This window comes from Salvelinus fontinalis, unplaced genomic scaffold (assembly GCF_029448725.1).
Source record: "Salvelinus fontinalis isolate EN_2023a unplaced genomic scaffold, ASM2944872v1 scaffold_0035, whole genome shotgun sequence".
Classification (NCBI taxonomy): Eukaryota; Metazoa; Chordata; class Actinopteri; order Salmoniformes; family Salmonidae; genus Salvelinus; species Salvelinus fontinalis.
The window spans coordinates 304,056-319,443 of NW_026600244.1; the positions used below are offsets into that span (position 1 = coordinate 304,056).

The 15,388-nt window shown below is 54.2% G+C and overlaps 1 protein-coding gene and 1 long non-coding RNA gene across 3 annotated transcripts in view; both read left to right on the forward strand.

Annotated features, from left to right (window-relative positions):
• Nucleotides 1-15,388, forward strand: part of LOC129842345 (14-3-3 protein beta/alpha-A-like) — a 47,022-nt gene that overhangs the window by 4,777 nt on the left and 26,857 nt on the right. Inside the window, exon 3 of the mRNA XM_055910862.1 lies at nt 9,950-10,073. Within this exon, the coding sequence (XP_055766837.1) occupies nt 9,950-10,073 (124 nt within the window). The remainder of the gene's footprint in view (nt 1-9,949; nt 10,074-15,388) is intronic.
• Nucleotides 10,810-12,414, forward strand: LOC129842346 (uncharacterized). Of its 2 annotated transcripts, none has more exons than XR_008757546.1 (4): nt 10,810-11,341; nt 11,398-11,762; nt 11,819-12,184; nt 12,237-12,414. It is a non-coding gene; the product is annotated as an uncharacterized LOC129842346 (long non-coding RNA). The 2 variants fall into 2 exon arrangements; XR_008757545.1 differs by having other exon boundaries at nt 11,819-12,165; nt 12,219-12,414.

The window sequence follows — 15,388 nt, forward strand, 5'->3', positions numbered from 1 at the left end:
CTCTCACACGGGGGGGTGTCTCACCCGGGGGGCGTCTCTCTCTCACCGGGGGGCGTCTCTCTCTCACCCGGGGGGCGTCTCTCTCTCACCCGGGGGACGTCTCTCTCTCACACGGGGGACGTCTCTCTCTCACACGGGGGGTCTCTCACCCGGGGGGCGTCTCTCTCTCACCCGGGGGGCGTCTCTCTCTCACCTTTAACTATAGTAAGAGATGCCATACTATGGTTCACATTTTGCACATACAGTATCTGTACATTATGCCAGTTTTTTTTAATTCATCCCTAACATTGAGGGAAGAGAGATGGACATAAGAAAAAATGTAAAGTGTGGTGTGATATTAGGTGGCTTCTTGTGTAAATATTTTCCGTCTGGATTTTAATGATTTGTATGGGTCTCTCTCTCGCCCGGGGGGGGGGGGGGCAAGGACCGAGTTCGGGGATCCGTGTTCTAGATGAGTCAGTCAGGTGGTTCAGTACATTACCCAGGAACCCCTGGGCTAGAGGAGTCAGGTGGTTCAGGACATTACCCAGGAACCCCTGGGCTAGAGGAGTCAGGTGGTTCAGGACATTACCCAGGAACCCCTGGGCTAGAGGAGTCAGGTGGTTCAGGACCTTACCCAGGAACCCCTGGGCTAGAGGAGTCAGGTGGTTCAGGACATTACCCAGGAACCCCTGGGCTAGAGGAGTCAGGTGGTTCAGTACATTACCCAGGAACCCCTGGGCTAGAGGAGTCAGGTGGTTCAGGACATTACCCAGGAACCCCTGGGCTAGAGGAGTCAGGTGGTTCAGGACATTACCCAGGAACCCCTGGGCTAGAGGAGTCAGGTGGTTCAGGACATTACCCAGGAACCCCTGGGCTAGAGGAGTCAGGTGGTTCAGGACATTACCCAGGAACCCCTGGGCTAGAGGAGTCAGGTGGTTCAGGACATTACCCGGGAACCCCTGGGCTAGAGGAGTCAGGTGGTTCAGGACATTACCCGGGAACCCCTGGGCTAGAGGAGTCAGGTGGTTCAGGACATTACCCGGGAACCCCTGGGCTAGAGGAGTCAGGTGGTTCAGGACATTACCCGGGAACCCCTGGGCTAGAGGAGTCAGGTGGTTCAGGACATTACCCGGGAACCCCTGGGCTAGAGGAGTCAGGTGGTTCAGGACATTACCCGGGAACCCCTGGGCTAGAGGAGTCAGGTGGTTCAGGACATTACCCGGGAACCCCTGGGCTAGAGGAGTCAGGTGGTTCAGGACATTACCCGGGAACCCCTGGGCTAGAGGAGTCAGGTGGTTCAGGACATTACCCGGGAACCCCTGGGCTAGAGGAGTCAGGTGGTTCAGTACATTACCCGGGAACCCCTGGGCTAGAGGAGTCAGGTGGTTCAGGACATTACCCGGGAACCCCTGGGCTAGAGGAGTCAGGTGGTTCAGGACATTACCCGGGAACCCCTGGGCTAGAGGAGTCAGGTGGTTCAGGACATTACCCGGGAACCCCTGGGCTAGAGGAGTCAGGTGGTTCAGGACATTACCCGGGAACCCCTGGGCTAGAGGAGTCAGGTGGTTCAGGACATTACCCAGGAACCCCTGGGCTAGAGGAGTCAGGTGGTTCAGGACATTACCCAGGAACCCCTGGGCTAGAGGAGTCAGGTGGTTCAGGACATTACCCAGGAACCCCTGGGCTAGAGGAGTCAGGTGGTTCAGGACATTACCCAGGAACCCCTGGGCTAGAGGAGTCAGGTGGTTCAGGACATTACCCAGGAACCCCTGGGCTAGAGGAGTCAGGTGGTTCAGTACATTACCCAGGAACCCCTGGGCTAGAGGAGTCAGGTGGTTCAGTACATTACCCAGGAACCCCTGGGCTAGAGGAGTCAGGTGGTTCAGGACATTACCCAGGAACCCCTGGGCTAGAGGAGTCAGGTGGTTCAGGACATTACCCAGGAACCCCTGGGCTAGAGGAGTCAGGTGGTTCAGGACATTACCCAGGAACCCCTGGGCTAGAGGAGTCAGGTGGTTCAGGACATTACCCAGGAACCCCTGGGCTAGAGGAGTCAGGTGGTTCAGGACATTACCCAGGAACCCCTGGGCTAGAGGAGTCAGGTGGTTCAGGACATTACCCAGGAACCCCTGGGCTAGAGGAGTCAGGTGGTTCAGGACATTACCCAGGAACCCCTGGGCTAGAGGAGTCAGGTGGTTCAGGACATTACCCAGGAACCCCTGGGCTAGAGGAGTCAGGTGGTTCAGGACATTACCCAGGAACCCCTGGGCTAGAGGAGTCAGGTGGTTCAGGACATTACCCAGGAACCCCTGGGCTAGAGGAGTCAGGTGGTTCAGGACATTACCCAGGAACCCCTGGGCTAGAGGAGTCAGGTGGTTCAGGACATTACCCAGGAACCCCTGGGCTAGAGGAGTCAGGTGGTTCAGGACATTACCCAGGAACCCCTGGGCTAGAGGAGTCAGGTGGTTCAGGACATTACCCAGGAACCCCTGGGCTAGAGGAGTCAGGTGGTTCAGGACATTACCCAGGAACCCCTGGGCTAGAGGAGTCAGGTGGTTCAGGACATTACCCAGGAACCCCTGGGCTAGAGGAGTCAGGTGGTTCAGGACATTACCCAGGAACCCCTGGGCTAGAGGAGTCAGGTGGTTCAGGACATTACCCAGGAACCCCTGGGCTAGAGGAGTCAGGTGGTTCAGGACATTACCCAGGAACCCCTGGGCTAGAGGAGTCAGGTGGTTCAGGACATTACCCAGGAACCCCTGGGCTAGAGGAGTCAGGTGGTTCAGGACATTACCCAGGAACCCCTGGGCTAGAGGAGTCAGGTGGTTCAGGACATTACCCAGGAACCCCTGGGCTAGAGGAGTCAGGTGGTTCAGGACATTACCCAGGAACCCCTGGGCTAGAGGAGTCAGGTGGTTCAGGACATTACCCAGGAACCCCTGGGCTAGAGGAGTCAGGTGGTTCAGGACATTACCCAGGAACCCCTGGGCTAGAGGAGTCAGGTGGTTCAGGACATTACCCAGGAACCCCTGGGCTAGAGGAGTCAGGTGGTTCAGGACATTACCCAGGAACCCCTGGGCTAGAGGAGTCAGGTGGTTCAGGACATTACCCAGGAACCCCTGGGCTAGAGGAGTCAGGTGGTTCAGGACATTACCCAGGAACCCCTGGGCTAGAGGAGTCAGGTGGTTCAGGACATTACCCAGGAACCCCTGGGCTAGAGGAGTCAGGTGGTTCAGGACATTACCCAGGAACCCCTGGGCTAGAGGAGTCAGGTGGTTCAGGACATTACCCAGGAACCCCTGGGCTAGAGGAGTCAGGTGGTTCAGGACATTACCCAGGAACCCCTGGGCTAGAGGAGTCAGGTGGTTCAGGACATTACCCAGGAACCCCTGGGCTAGAGGAGTCAGGTGGTTCAGGACATTACCCAGGAACCCCTGGGCTAGAGGAGTCAGGTGGTTCAGGACATTACCCAGGAACCCCTGGGCTAGAGGAGTCAGGTGGTTCAGGACATTACCCAGGAACCCCTGGGCTAGAGGAGTCAGGTGGTTCAGGACATTACCCAGGAACCCCTGGGCTAGAGGAGTCAGGTGGTTCAGGACATTACCCAGGAACCCCTGGGCTAGAGGAGTCAGGTGGTTCAGGACATTACCCAGGAACCCCTGGGCTAGAGGAGTCAGGTGGTTCAGGACATTACCCAGGAACCCCTGGGCTAGAGGAGTCAGGTGGTTCAGGACATTACCCAGGAACCCCTGGGCTAGAGGAGTCAGGTGGTTCAGGACATTACCCAGGAACCCCTGGGCTAGAGGAGTCAGGTGGTTCAGGACATTACCCAGGAACCCCTGGGCTAGAGGAGTCAGGTGGTTCAGGACATTACCCAGGAACCCCTGGGCTAGAGGAGTCAGGTGGTTCAGGACATTACCCAGGAACCCCTGGGCTAGAGGAGTCAGGTGGTTCAGGACATTACCCAGGAACCCCTGGGCTAGAGGAGTCAGGTGGTTCAGGACATTACCCAGGAACCCCTGGGCTAGAGGAGTCAGGTGGTTCAGGACATTACCCAGGAACCCCTGGGCTAGAGGAGTCAGGTGGTTCAGGACATTACCCAGGAACCCCTGGGCTAGAGGAGTCAGGTGGTTCAGGACATTACCCAGGAACCCCTGGGCTAGAGGAGTCAGGTGGTTCAGGACATTACCCAGGAACCCCTGGGCTAGAGGAGTCAGGTGGTTCAGGACATTACCCAGGAACCCCTGGGCTAGAGGAGTCAGGTGGTTCAGGACATTACCCAGGAACCCCTGGGCTAGAGGAGTCAGGTGGTTCAGGACATTACCCAGGAACCCCTGGGCTAGAGGAGTCAGGTGGTTCAGGACATTACCCAGGAACCCCTGGGCTAGAGGAGTCAGGTGGTTCAGGACATTACCCAGGAACCCCTGGGCTAGAGGAGTCAGGTGGTTCAGGACATTACCCAGGAACCCCTGGGCTAGAGGAGTCAGGTGGTTCAGGACATTACCCAGGAACCCCTGGGCTAGAGGAGTCAGGTGGTTCAGGACATTACCCAGGAACCCCTGGGCTAGAGGAGTCAGGTGGTTCAGGACATTACCCAGGAACCCCTGGGCTAGAGGAGTCAGGTGGTTCAGGACATTACCCAGGAACCCCTGGGCTAGAGGAGTCAGGTGGTTCAGGACATTACCCAGGAACCCCTGGGCTAGAGGAGTCAGGTGGTTCAGGACATTACCCAGGAACCCCTGGGCTAGAGGAGTCAGGTGGTTCAGGACATTACCCAGGAACCCCTGGGCTAGAGGAGTCAGGTGGTTCAGGACATTACCCAGGAACCCCTGGGCTAGAGGAGTCAGGTGGTTCAGGACATTACCCAGGAACCCCTGGGCTAGAGGAGTCAGGTGGTTCAGGACATTACCCAGGAACCCCTGGGCTAGAGGAGTCAGGTGGTTCAGGACATTACCCAGGAACCCCTGGGCTAGAGGAGTCAGGTGGTTCAGGACATTACCCAGGAACCCCTGGGCTAGAGGAGTCAGGTGGTTCAGGACATTACCCAGGAACCCCTGGGCTAGAGGAGTCAGGTGGTTCAGGACATTACCCAGGAACCCCTGGGCTAGAGGAGTCAGGTGGTTCAGGACATTACCCAGGAACCCCTGGGCTAGAGGAGTCAGGTGGTTCAGGACATTACCCAGGAACCCCTGGGCTAGAGGAGTCAGGTGGTTCAGGACATTACCCAGGAACCCCTGGGCTAGAGGAGTCAGGTGGTTCAGGACATTACCCAGGAACCCCTGGGCTAGAGGAGTCAGGTGGTTCAGGACATTACCCAGGAACCCCTGGGCTAGAGGAGTCAGGTGGTTCAGGACATTACCCAGGAACCCCTGGGCTAGAGGAGTCAGGTGGTTCAGGACATTACCCAGGAACCCCTGGGCTAGAGGAGTCAGGTGGTTCAGGACATTACCCAGGAACCCCTGGGCTAGAGGAGTCAGGTGGTTCAGGACATTACCCAGGAACCCCTGGGCTAGAGGAGTCAGGTGGTTCAGGACATTACCCAGGAACCCCTGGGCTAGAGGAGTCAGGTGGTTCAGGACATTACCCAGGAACCCCTGGGCTAGAGGAGTCAGGTGGTTCAGGACATTACCCAGGAACCCCTGGGCTAGAGGAGTCAGGTGGTTCAGGACATTACCCAGGAACCCCTGGGCTAGAGGAGTCAGGTGGTTCAGGACATTACCCAGGAACCCCTGGGCTAGAGGAGTCAGGTGGTTCAGGACATTACCCAGGAACCCCTGGGCTAGAGGAGTCAGGTGGTTCAGGACATTACCCAGGAACCCCTGGGCTAGAGGAGTCAGGTGGTTCAGGACATTACCCAGGAACCCCTGGGCTAGAGGAGTCAGGTGGTTCAGGACATTACCCAGGAACCCCTGGGCTAGAGGAGTCAGGTGGTTCAGGACATTACCCAGGAACCCCTGGGCTAGAGGAGTCAGGTGGTTCAGGACATTACCCAGGAACCCCTGGGCTAGAGGAGTCAGGTGGTTCAGGACATTACCCAGGAACCCCTGGGCTAGAGGAGTCAGGTGGTTCAGGACATTACCCAGGAACCCCTGGGCTAGAGGAGTCAGGTGGTTCAGGACATTACCCAGGAACCCCTGGGCTAGAGGAGTCAGGTGGTTCAGGACATTACCCAGGAACCCCTGGGCTAGAGGAGTCAGGTGGTTCAGGACATTACCCAGGAACCCCTGGGCTAGAGGAGTCAGGTGGTTCAGGACATTACCCAGGAACCCCTGGGCTAGAGGAGTCAGGTGGTTCAGGACATTACCCAGGAACCCCTGGGCTAGAGGAGTCAGGTGGTTCAGGACATTACCCAGGAACCCCTGGGCTAGAGGAGTCAGGTGGTTCAGGACATTACCCAGGAACCCCTGGGCTAGAGGAGTCAGGTGGTTCAGGACATTACCCAGGAACCCCTGGGCTAGAGGAGTCAGGTGGTTCAGGACATTACCCAGGAACCCCTGGGCTAGAGGAGTCAGGTGGTTCAGGACATTACCCAGGAACCCCTGGGCTAGAGGAGTCAGGTGGTTCAGGACATTACCCAGGAACCCCTGGGCTAGAGGAGTCAGGTGGTTCAGGACATTACCCAGGAACCCCTGGGCTAGAGGAGTCAGGTGGTTCAGGACATTACCCAGGAACCCCTGGGCTAGAGGAGTCAGGTGGTTCAGGACATTACCCAGGAACCCCTGGGCTAGAGGAGTCAGGTGGTTCAGGACATTACCCAGGAACCCCTGGGCTAGAGGAGTCAGGTGGTTCAGGACATTACCCAGGAACCCCTGGGCTAGAGGAGTCAGGTGGTTCAGGACATTACCCAGGAACCCCTGGGCTAGAGGAGTCAGGTGGTTCAGGACATTACCCAGGAACCCCTGGGCTAGAGGAGTCAGGTGGTTCAGGACATTACCCAGGAACCCCTGGGCTAGAGGAGTCAGGTGGTTCAGGACATTACCCAGGAACCCCTGGGCTAGAGGAGTCAGGTGGTTCAGGACATTACCCAGGAACCCCTGGGCTAGAGGAGTCAGGTGGTTCAGGACATTACCCAGGAACCCCTGGGCTAGAGGAGTCAGGTGGTTCAGGACATTACCCAGGAACCCCTGGGCTAGAGGAGTCAGGTGGTTCAGGACATTACCCAGGAACCCCTGGGCTAGAGGAGTCAGGTGGTTCAGGACATTACCCAGGAACCCCTGGGCTAGAGGAGTCAGGTGGTTCAGGACATTACCCAGGAACCCCTGGGCTAGAGGAGTCAGGTGGTTCAGGACATTACCCAGGAACCCCTGGGCTAGAGGAGTCAGGTGGTTCAGGACATTACCCAGGAACCCCTGGGCTAGAGGAGTCAGGTGGTTCAGGACATTACCCAGGAACCCCTGGGCTAGAGGAGTCAGGTGGTTCAGGACATTACCCAGGAACCCCTGGGCTAGAGGAGTCAGGTGGTTCAGGACATTACCCAGGAACCCCTGGGCTAGAGGAGTCAGGTGGTTCAGGACATTACCCAGGAACCCCTGGGCTAGAGGAGTCAGGTGGTTCAGGACATTACCCAGGAACCCCTGGGCTAGAGGAGTCAGGTGGTTCAGGACATTACCCAGGAACCCCTGGGCTAGAGGAGTCAGGTGGATCAGGACATTACCCAGGAACCCCTGGGCTAGAGGAGTCAGGTGGATCAGGACATTACCCAGGAACCCCTGGGCTAGAGGAGTCAGGTGGTTCAGGACATTACCCAGGAACCCCTGGGCTAGAGGAGTCAGGTGGTTCAGGACATTACCCAGGAACCCCTGGGCTAGAGGAGTCAGGTGGTTCAGGACATTACCCAGGAACCCCTGGGCTAGAGGAGTCAGGTGGTTCAGGACATTACCCAGGAACCCCTGGGCTAGAGGAGTCAGGTGGTTCAGGACATTACCCAGGAACCCCTGGGCTAGAGGAGTCAGGTGGATCAGGACATTACCCAGGAACCCCTGGGCTAGAGGAGTCAGGTGGTTCAGGACATTACCCAGGAACCCCTGGGCTAGAGGAGTCAGGTGGTTCAGGACATTACCCAGGAACCCCTGGGCTAGAGGAGTCAGGTGGTTCAGGACATTACCCAGGAACCCCTGGGCTAGAGGAGTCAGGTGGTTCAGGACATTACCCAGGAACCCCTGGGCTAGAGGAGTCAGGTGGTTCAGGACATTACCCAGGAACCCCTGGGCTTGAGGAGTCAGGTGGTTCAGGACATTACCCAGGAACCCCTGGGCTAGAGGAGTCAGGTGGTTCAGGACATTACCCAGGAACCCCTGGGCTAGAGGAGTCAGGTGGTTCAGGACATTACCCAGGAACCCCTGGGCTAGAGGAGTCAGGTGGTTCAGGACATTACCCAGGAACCCCTGGGCTAGAGGAGTCAGGTGGTTCAGTACATTACCCAGGAACCATGTTCTTATGTTATTGTAACATTGTACATTTTAATTTCATAAATTGTCTAAACCTGTTTTTGCTTTGTCATTATGGAGTGTTGTGTATAGATTGATGCATTAAATTTTTTTTAAAAAATTAATATTTTGAATAATGCTATTATGTAACAACGTGGGGAAAGGTCAAGGGGTCTGAATACTTTATGAATGCACTGTATGTAGAATATTGGCCTGTTAGAAACTACAACTCCCTACTACATCACACTGCTGGAAACTACAACTCCCTACTACTACATCACACGGTTGGAAACTACAACTCCCTACTTCTACATCACACGCCTGGAAACTACAACTCCCTACTCCTACATCACACAACCGTATCTTCTAGAGTAACTGGTGCTGGGGGGTGGGGGGGTCTAGACCTGCCTATACAATGTTAGGTGATACCTTTCTGCAGAGCTGCAAACGAGGCTGCTGTAGACTAGAGACTCACTATTCACATGTAAATAACTGGTGTTGTGGGGGTCTAGACCTGCCTATACTATGTTAGGTGATACCTTTCTGCAGAGCTGCAAACCAGGCTGCTGTAGACTAGAGCTCACTATTCACATGTAAATAACTGGTGCTGGGGGGGGGGGGTCTAGACCTGCCTATACAATGTAAATAACTGGTGCTGGGGGGGGGGGGGGGGGGGGGGTCTAGACCTGCCTATACAATGTTAGGTGATACCTTTCTGCAGAGCTGCAAACCAGGCTGCTGTAGACTAGAGCTCACTATTCACATGTAAATAACTGGTGCTGGGGGGGTCTAGACCTGCCTATACAATGTAAATAACTGGTGTTGTGGGGGTCTAGACCTGCCTATACTATGTAAATAACTGGTGCTGGGGGGGGGGGGTCTAGACCTGCCTATACAATGTAAATAACTGGTGCTGGGGGGGTCTAGACCTGCCTATACAATGTAAATAACTGGTGCTGGGGGGGGGGGGTCTAGACCTGCCTATACATGTAAATAACTGGTGCTGGGGGGGTCTAGACCTGCCTATACAATGTAAATAACTGGTGCTGGGGGGGGGGGTCTAGACCTGCCTATACAATGTAAATAACTGGTGCTGGGGGGGTCTAGACCTGCCTATACAATGTAAATAACTGGTGCTGGGGGGGGTCTAGACCTGCCTATACAATGTAAATAACTGGTGCTGGGGGGGTCTAGACCTGCCTATACAATGTAAATAACTGGTGCTGGGGGGGTCTAGACCTGCCTATACAATGTAAATAACTGGTGCTGGGGGGGGTCTAGACCTGCCTATACAATGTAAATAACTGGTGCTGGGGGGGTCTAGACCTGCCTATACAATGTAAATAACTGGTGCTGGGGGGGTCTAGACCTGCCTATACAATGTAAATAACTGGTGCTGGGGGGGTCTAGACCTGCCTATACAATGTAAATAACTGGTGCTGGGGGGGGTCTAGACCTGCTTATACAATGTAAATAACTGAGTGTTGTGGCTGGGTGTTTTTATTTGCATTTTTCTAACAAACTTGTCTTCCGTCCTACAGGGTCTTCTGAACCAGTTCCTCATCCCCAATGCTACTCCGGCCGAGAGCAAAGTGTTCTATTTGAAAATGAAGGGAGATTACTACCGCTACTTAGCCGAGGTGGCGGTTGGAGAGGAGAAAGCCGGTAAGCTCTGTGATAAGTCCCTTTGTGCTGGCCAACCAGGTGTGTAATCCACACCTCTGGAGGTAGACGGTTTGATATTAACCCTTTGTGCTGGCCAACCAGGTGTGTGTTGGGGAACAGGTCGTCAGGTGTGTGTGTGTTGGGGGAACAGGTCGTCAGGTGTGTGTGTGTTGGGGGACAGGTCGTCAGGTGTGTAATCCACACCTCTGGAGGTAGACGTTTTGATATTAACCCTTTGTGCTGGCCAACCAGGTGTGTCTTGGGGGAACAGGTCGTCAGGTGTGTAATCCTCTGGAGGTAGACGTTTTGATATTAACCCTTTGTGCTGGCCAACCAGGTGTGTGTTGGGGGAACAGGTCGTCAGGTGTGTGTTGGGGGACAGGTCGTCAGGTGTGTGTTGGGGGGACAGGTCGTCAGGTGTGTGTGTTGGGGGGACAGGTCGTCAGGTGTGTGTGTTGGGGGGACAGGTCGTCAGGTGTGTGTGTGTTGGGGGACAGGTCGTCAGGTGTGTAATCCACACCTCTGGAGGTAGACGTTTTGATATTAACCCTTTGTGCTGGCCAACCAGGTGTGTGTTGGGGGGACAGGTCGTCAGGTGTGTAATCCTCTGGAGGTAGACGTTTTGATATTAACCCTTTGTGCTGGCCAACCAGGTGTGTGTTGGGGGACAGGTCGTCAGGTGTGTGTTGGGGGGACAGGTCGTCAGGTGTGTGTTGGGGGGACAGGTCGTCAGGTGTGTGTGTTGGGGGGACAGGTCGTCAGGTGTGTGTGTTGGGGGGACAGGTCGTCAGGTGTGTAATCCTCTGGAGGTAGACGTTTTGATATTAACCCTTTGTGCTGGCCAACCAGGTGTGTGTTGGGGGACAGGTCGTCAGGTGTGTAATCCTCTGGAGGTAGACGTTTTGATATTAACCCTTTGTGCTGGCCAACCAGGTGTGTGTTGGGGGGACAGGTCGTCAGGTGTGTAATCCTCTGGAGGTAGACGTTTTGATATTAACCCTTTGTGCTGGCCAACCAGGTGTGTGTTGGGGGACAGGTCGTCAGGTGTGTGTTGGGGGGACAGGTCGTCAGGTGTTTAATCCACACCTCTGGAGGTAGACGTTTTGATATTAACCCTTTGTGCTGGCCAACCAGGTGTGTGTTGGGGGACAGGTCGTCAGGTGTGTGTTGGGGGGACAGGTCGTCAGGTGTTTAATCCACACCTCTGGAGGTAGACGTTTTGATATTAACCCTTTGTGCTGGCCAACCAGGTGTGTGTTGGGGGACAGGTCGTCAGGTGTGTGTTGGGGGGACAGGTCGTCAGGTGTGTGTGTTGGGGGGACAGGTCGTCAGGTGTGTAATCCTCTGGAGGTAGACGTTTTGATATTAACCCTTTGTGCTGGCCAACCAGGTGTGTGTTGGGGGGACAGGTCGTCAGGTGTGTAATCCTCTGGAGGTAGACGTTTTGATATTAACCCTTTGTGCTGGCCAACCAGGTGTGTGTTGGGGGACAGGTCGTCAGGTGTGTAATCCTCTGGAGGTAGACGGTTTGATATTAACCCTTTGTGCTGGCCAACCAGGTGTGTGTTGGGGGGACAGGTCGTCAGGTGTGTGTTGGGGGGACAGGTCGTCAGGTTTGTAATCCTCTGGAGGTAGACGTTTTGATATTAACCCTTTGTGCTGGCCAACCAGGTGTGTGTTGGGGGACAGGTCGTCAGGTGTGTGTTGGGGGGACAGGTCGTCAGGTGTGTGTGTTGGGGGGACAGGTCGTCAGGTGTGTAATCCTCTGGAGGTAGACGTTTTGATATTAACCCTTTGTGCTGGCCAACCAGGTGTGTGTTGGGGGGACAGGTCGTCAGGTGTGTAATCCTCTGGAGGTAGACGTTTTGATATTAACCCTTTGTGCTGGCCAACCAGGTGTGTGTTGGGGGACAGGTCGTCAGGTGTGTAATCCTCTGGAGGTAGACGGTTTGATATTAACCCTTTGTGCTGGCCAACCAGGTGTGTGTTGGGGGGACAGGTCGTCAGGTGTGTGTTGGGGGGACAGGTCGTCAGGTTTGTAATCCTCTGGAGGTAGACGTTTTGATATTAACCCTTTGTGCTGGCCAACCAGGTGTGTGTTGGGGGGACAGGTCGTCAGGTGTGTGTTGGGGGACAGGTCGTCAGGTGTGTGTTGGGGGACAGGTCGTCAGGTGTGTAATCCTCTGGAGGTAGACGTTTTGATATTAACCCTTTGTGCTGGCCAACCAGGTGTGTGTTGGGGGGACAGGTCGTCAGGTGTGTGTGTGTTTGGGGGACAGGTCGTCAGGTGTGTAATCCACACCTCTGGAGGTAGGCCGTTTGATATTAACCTTTTGTAATGTAATGGACAACCAATTTCTACTTTTTATTTTATTTGGGGGTGGGGGTGGGGGGGGGGTGATGTGACAGTCTGTTGCTAATCAGTGTGAGAGTCTGTTGCTAATCAGTGTGACTTTAGACAGTGTTTCAGTCCTGAAGGATGTATGGGGTTGAATTGACTGAAATGCATTGAAGTGAGGCGAAACAATTTTGTGGGATCTTCTGTCTAGAAAATAACAATCATTGAGTCGTCGTCACGCCGTCGAAACAACAGGATCCTTCAGAATCTGGGGAAAAAAATACACCGATGGAAAACACAAAGCAGCTTAAAACACACTGCAAATGAGTGTCAATGTATTTATTTATTCGGTGTCGTTTTGAACAGCTGATCGCATAATTGTCCCTTTTTAAATAGAGGAGGTGACGTTCTCGTCGTGCCTCCTTGTCTTTGGCAAAGTTAATTAAATAGTTAATTTCAGGGCCCCCTGAGTGGCACGGTGGTTGGATAACACGAAATTGGGGGGGGGGGGGGGGGTAAAAAACACATTTTAATAACATTTAAAATAACAATTTCCCAGGAGGCTGCTTCTCCACCATTCATGAAATGATTGTTTCAGAAGGCTGGTAACGGCTGGCTCAGCGGCCCGGTAACGGCTGGCTCAGCGGCCCGGTAACGGCTGGCTCAGCGTCCCGGTAACGGCTGGCTGGGCGTCCCGGTAACGGCTGGCTGGGCGTCCCGGTAACGGCTGGCTGGGCGTCCCGGTAACGGCCGGCTGGGCGGCCCGGTAACGGCCGGCTGGGCGGCCCGGTAACGGCCGGCTGGGCGGCCCGGTAACGGCCGGCTGGGCGGCCCGGTAACGGCCGGCTGGGCGGCCCGGTAACGGCTGGCTGGGCGGCTCGGTGGGCCACTACGAGAGAAAGAGAGAGGAGGAGAAGGGTGTGGCCTGTTTACTTTGTGTTGCAGCAGTAGAGCTGTGGCCCTCTGGTTGATCCAGGGCTTTGGGTCTTCTATAAACCTTACTACGTGGTGATGCCACGCCCCTGACCTCATTAGGGTGTGTCCTACATAATCCAGGGTCGTACTGTTAGGTCTGTTATTCATAGGAGTCGTAGCAGGGTCATTAGGGTTAGGTGTGTTATTCATAGGAGTCATAGCAGGGTCATTAGTTAGGTGTGTTATTCATAGGAGTCATAGCAGGGTCATTAGGGTTAGGTGTGTTATTCATATGAGTCATTAGGGTTAGGTGTGTTATTCATAGGAGTCATAGCAGGGTCATACTGTTAGGTGTGTTATTCATTGGAGTCATAGCAGGGTCATTAGGGTTATGTGTGTTATTTATTAGGGTTAGGTGTGTTATTCATAGGAGTCATAGCAGGGTCATTAGGGTTAGGTGTGTTATTCATAGGAGTCATAGCAGGGTCATTAGGGTTAGGTGTGTTATTCATAGGAGTCATAGCAGGGTCATTAGGGTTAGGTGTGTTATTCATTAGGGTTAGGTGTGTTATTCATAGGAGTCATAGCAGGGTCATTAGGGTTAGGTGTGTTATTCATTAGGGTTAGGTGTGTTATTCATTAGGGTTAGGTGTGTTATTCATAGGAGTCATTAGGGTTAGGTGTGTTATTCATAGGAGTCATAGCAGGGTCATTAGGGTTAGGTGTGTTATTCATAGGAGTCATAGCAGGGTCATACTGTTAGGTGTGTTATTCATAGGAGTCATAGCAGGGTCATTAGGGTTAGGTGTGTTATTCATAGGAGTCATAGCAGGGTCGTACTGTTAGGTGTGTTATTCATAGGAGTCATAGCAGGGTCATAAGGGTTAGGTGTGTTATTCATAGGAGTCATAGCAGGGTCGTACTGTTAGGTGTGTTATTCATAGGAGTCATAGCAGGGTCATTAGGGTTAGGTGTGTTATTCATTAGGGTTAGGTGTTTTATTCATTGGAGTCATAGCAGGGTCATAATGTTAGCTGTGAGGGAGGCCAGTTGAGGCTAGTTCTAGTGACTGAAGGAAGCGGTAACGGCAGGCTGGGCGGCCCGGTAACGGCCGGCTGGGCGGCCCGGTAATGGGCGGCCCGGTAACGGCCGGCTGGGCGGCCCGGTAACGGCCGGCTGGGCGGCCCGGTAACGGCCGGCTGGGCGGCCCGGTAACGGCCGGCTGGGCGGCCCGGTAACGGCCGGCTGGGCGGCCCGGTAACGGCTGGCTGGGCGGCTCGGTGGGCCACTACGAGAGAAAGAGAGAGGAGGAGAAGGGTGTGGCCTGTTTACTTTGTGTTGCAGCAGTAGAGCTGTGGCCCTCTGGTTGATCCAGGGCTTTGGGTCTTCTATAAACCTTACTACGTGGTGATGCCACGCCCCTGACCTCATTAGGGTGTGTCCTACATAATCCAGGGTCGTACTGTTAGGTCTGTTATTCATAGGAGTCGTAGCAGGGTCATTAGGGTTAGGTGTGTTATTCATAGGAGTCATAGCAGGGTCATTAGTTAGGTGTGTTATTCATAGGAGTCATAGCAGGGTCATTAGGGTTAGGTGTGTTATTCATATGAGTCATTAGGGTTAGGTGTGTTATTCATAGGAGTCATAGCAGGGTCATACTGTTAGGTGTGTTATTCATTGGAGTCATAGCAGGGTCATTAGGGTTATGTGTTTTATTTATTAGGGTTAGGTGTGTTATTCATAGGAGTCATAGCAGGGTCATTAGGGTTAGGTGTGTTATTCATAGGAGTCATAGCAGGGTCATTAGGGTTAGGTGTGTTATTCATAGGAGTCATAGCAGGGTCATTAGGGTTAGGTGTGTTATTCATAGGAGTCATAGCAGGGTCATTAGGGTTAGGTGTGTTATTCATAGGAGTCATAGCAGGGTCATACTGTTAGGTGTGTTATTCATAGGAGTCATAGCAGGGTCATTAGGGTTAGGTGTGTTATTCATTAGGGTTAGGTGTGTTATTCATAGGAGTCATAGCAGGGTCATTAGGGTTAGGTGTGTTATTCATTAGGG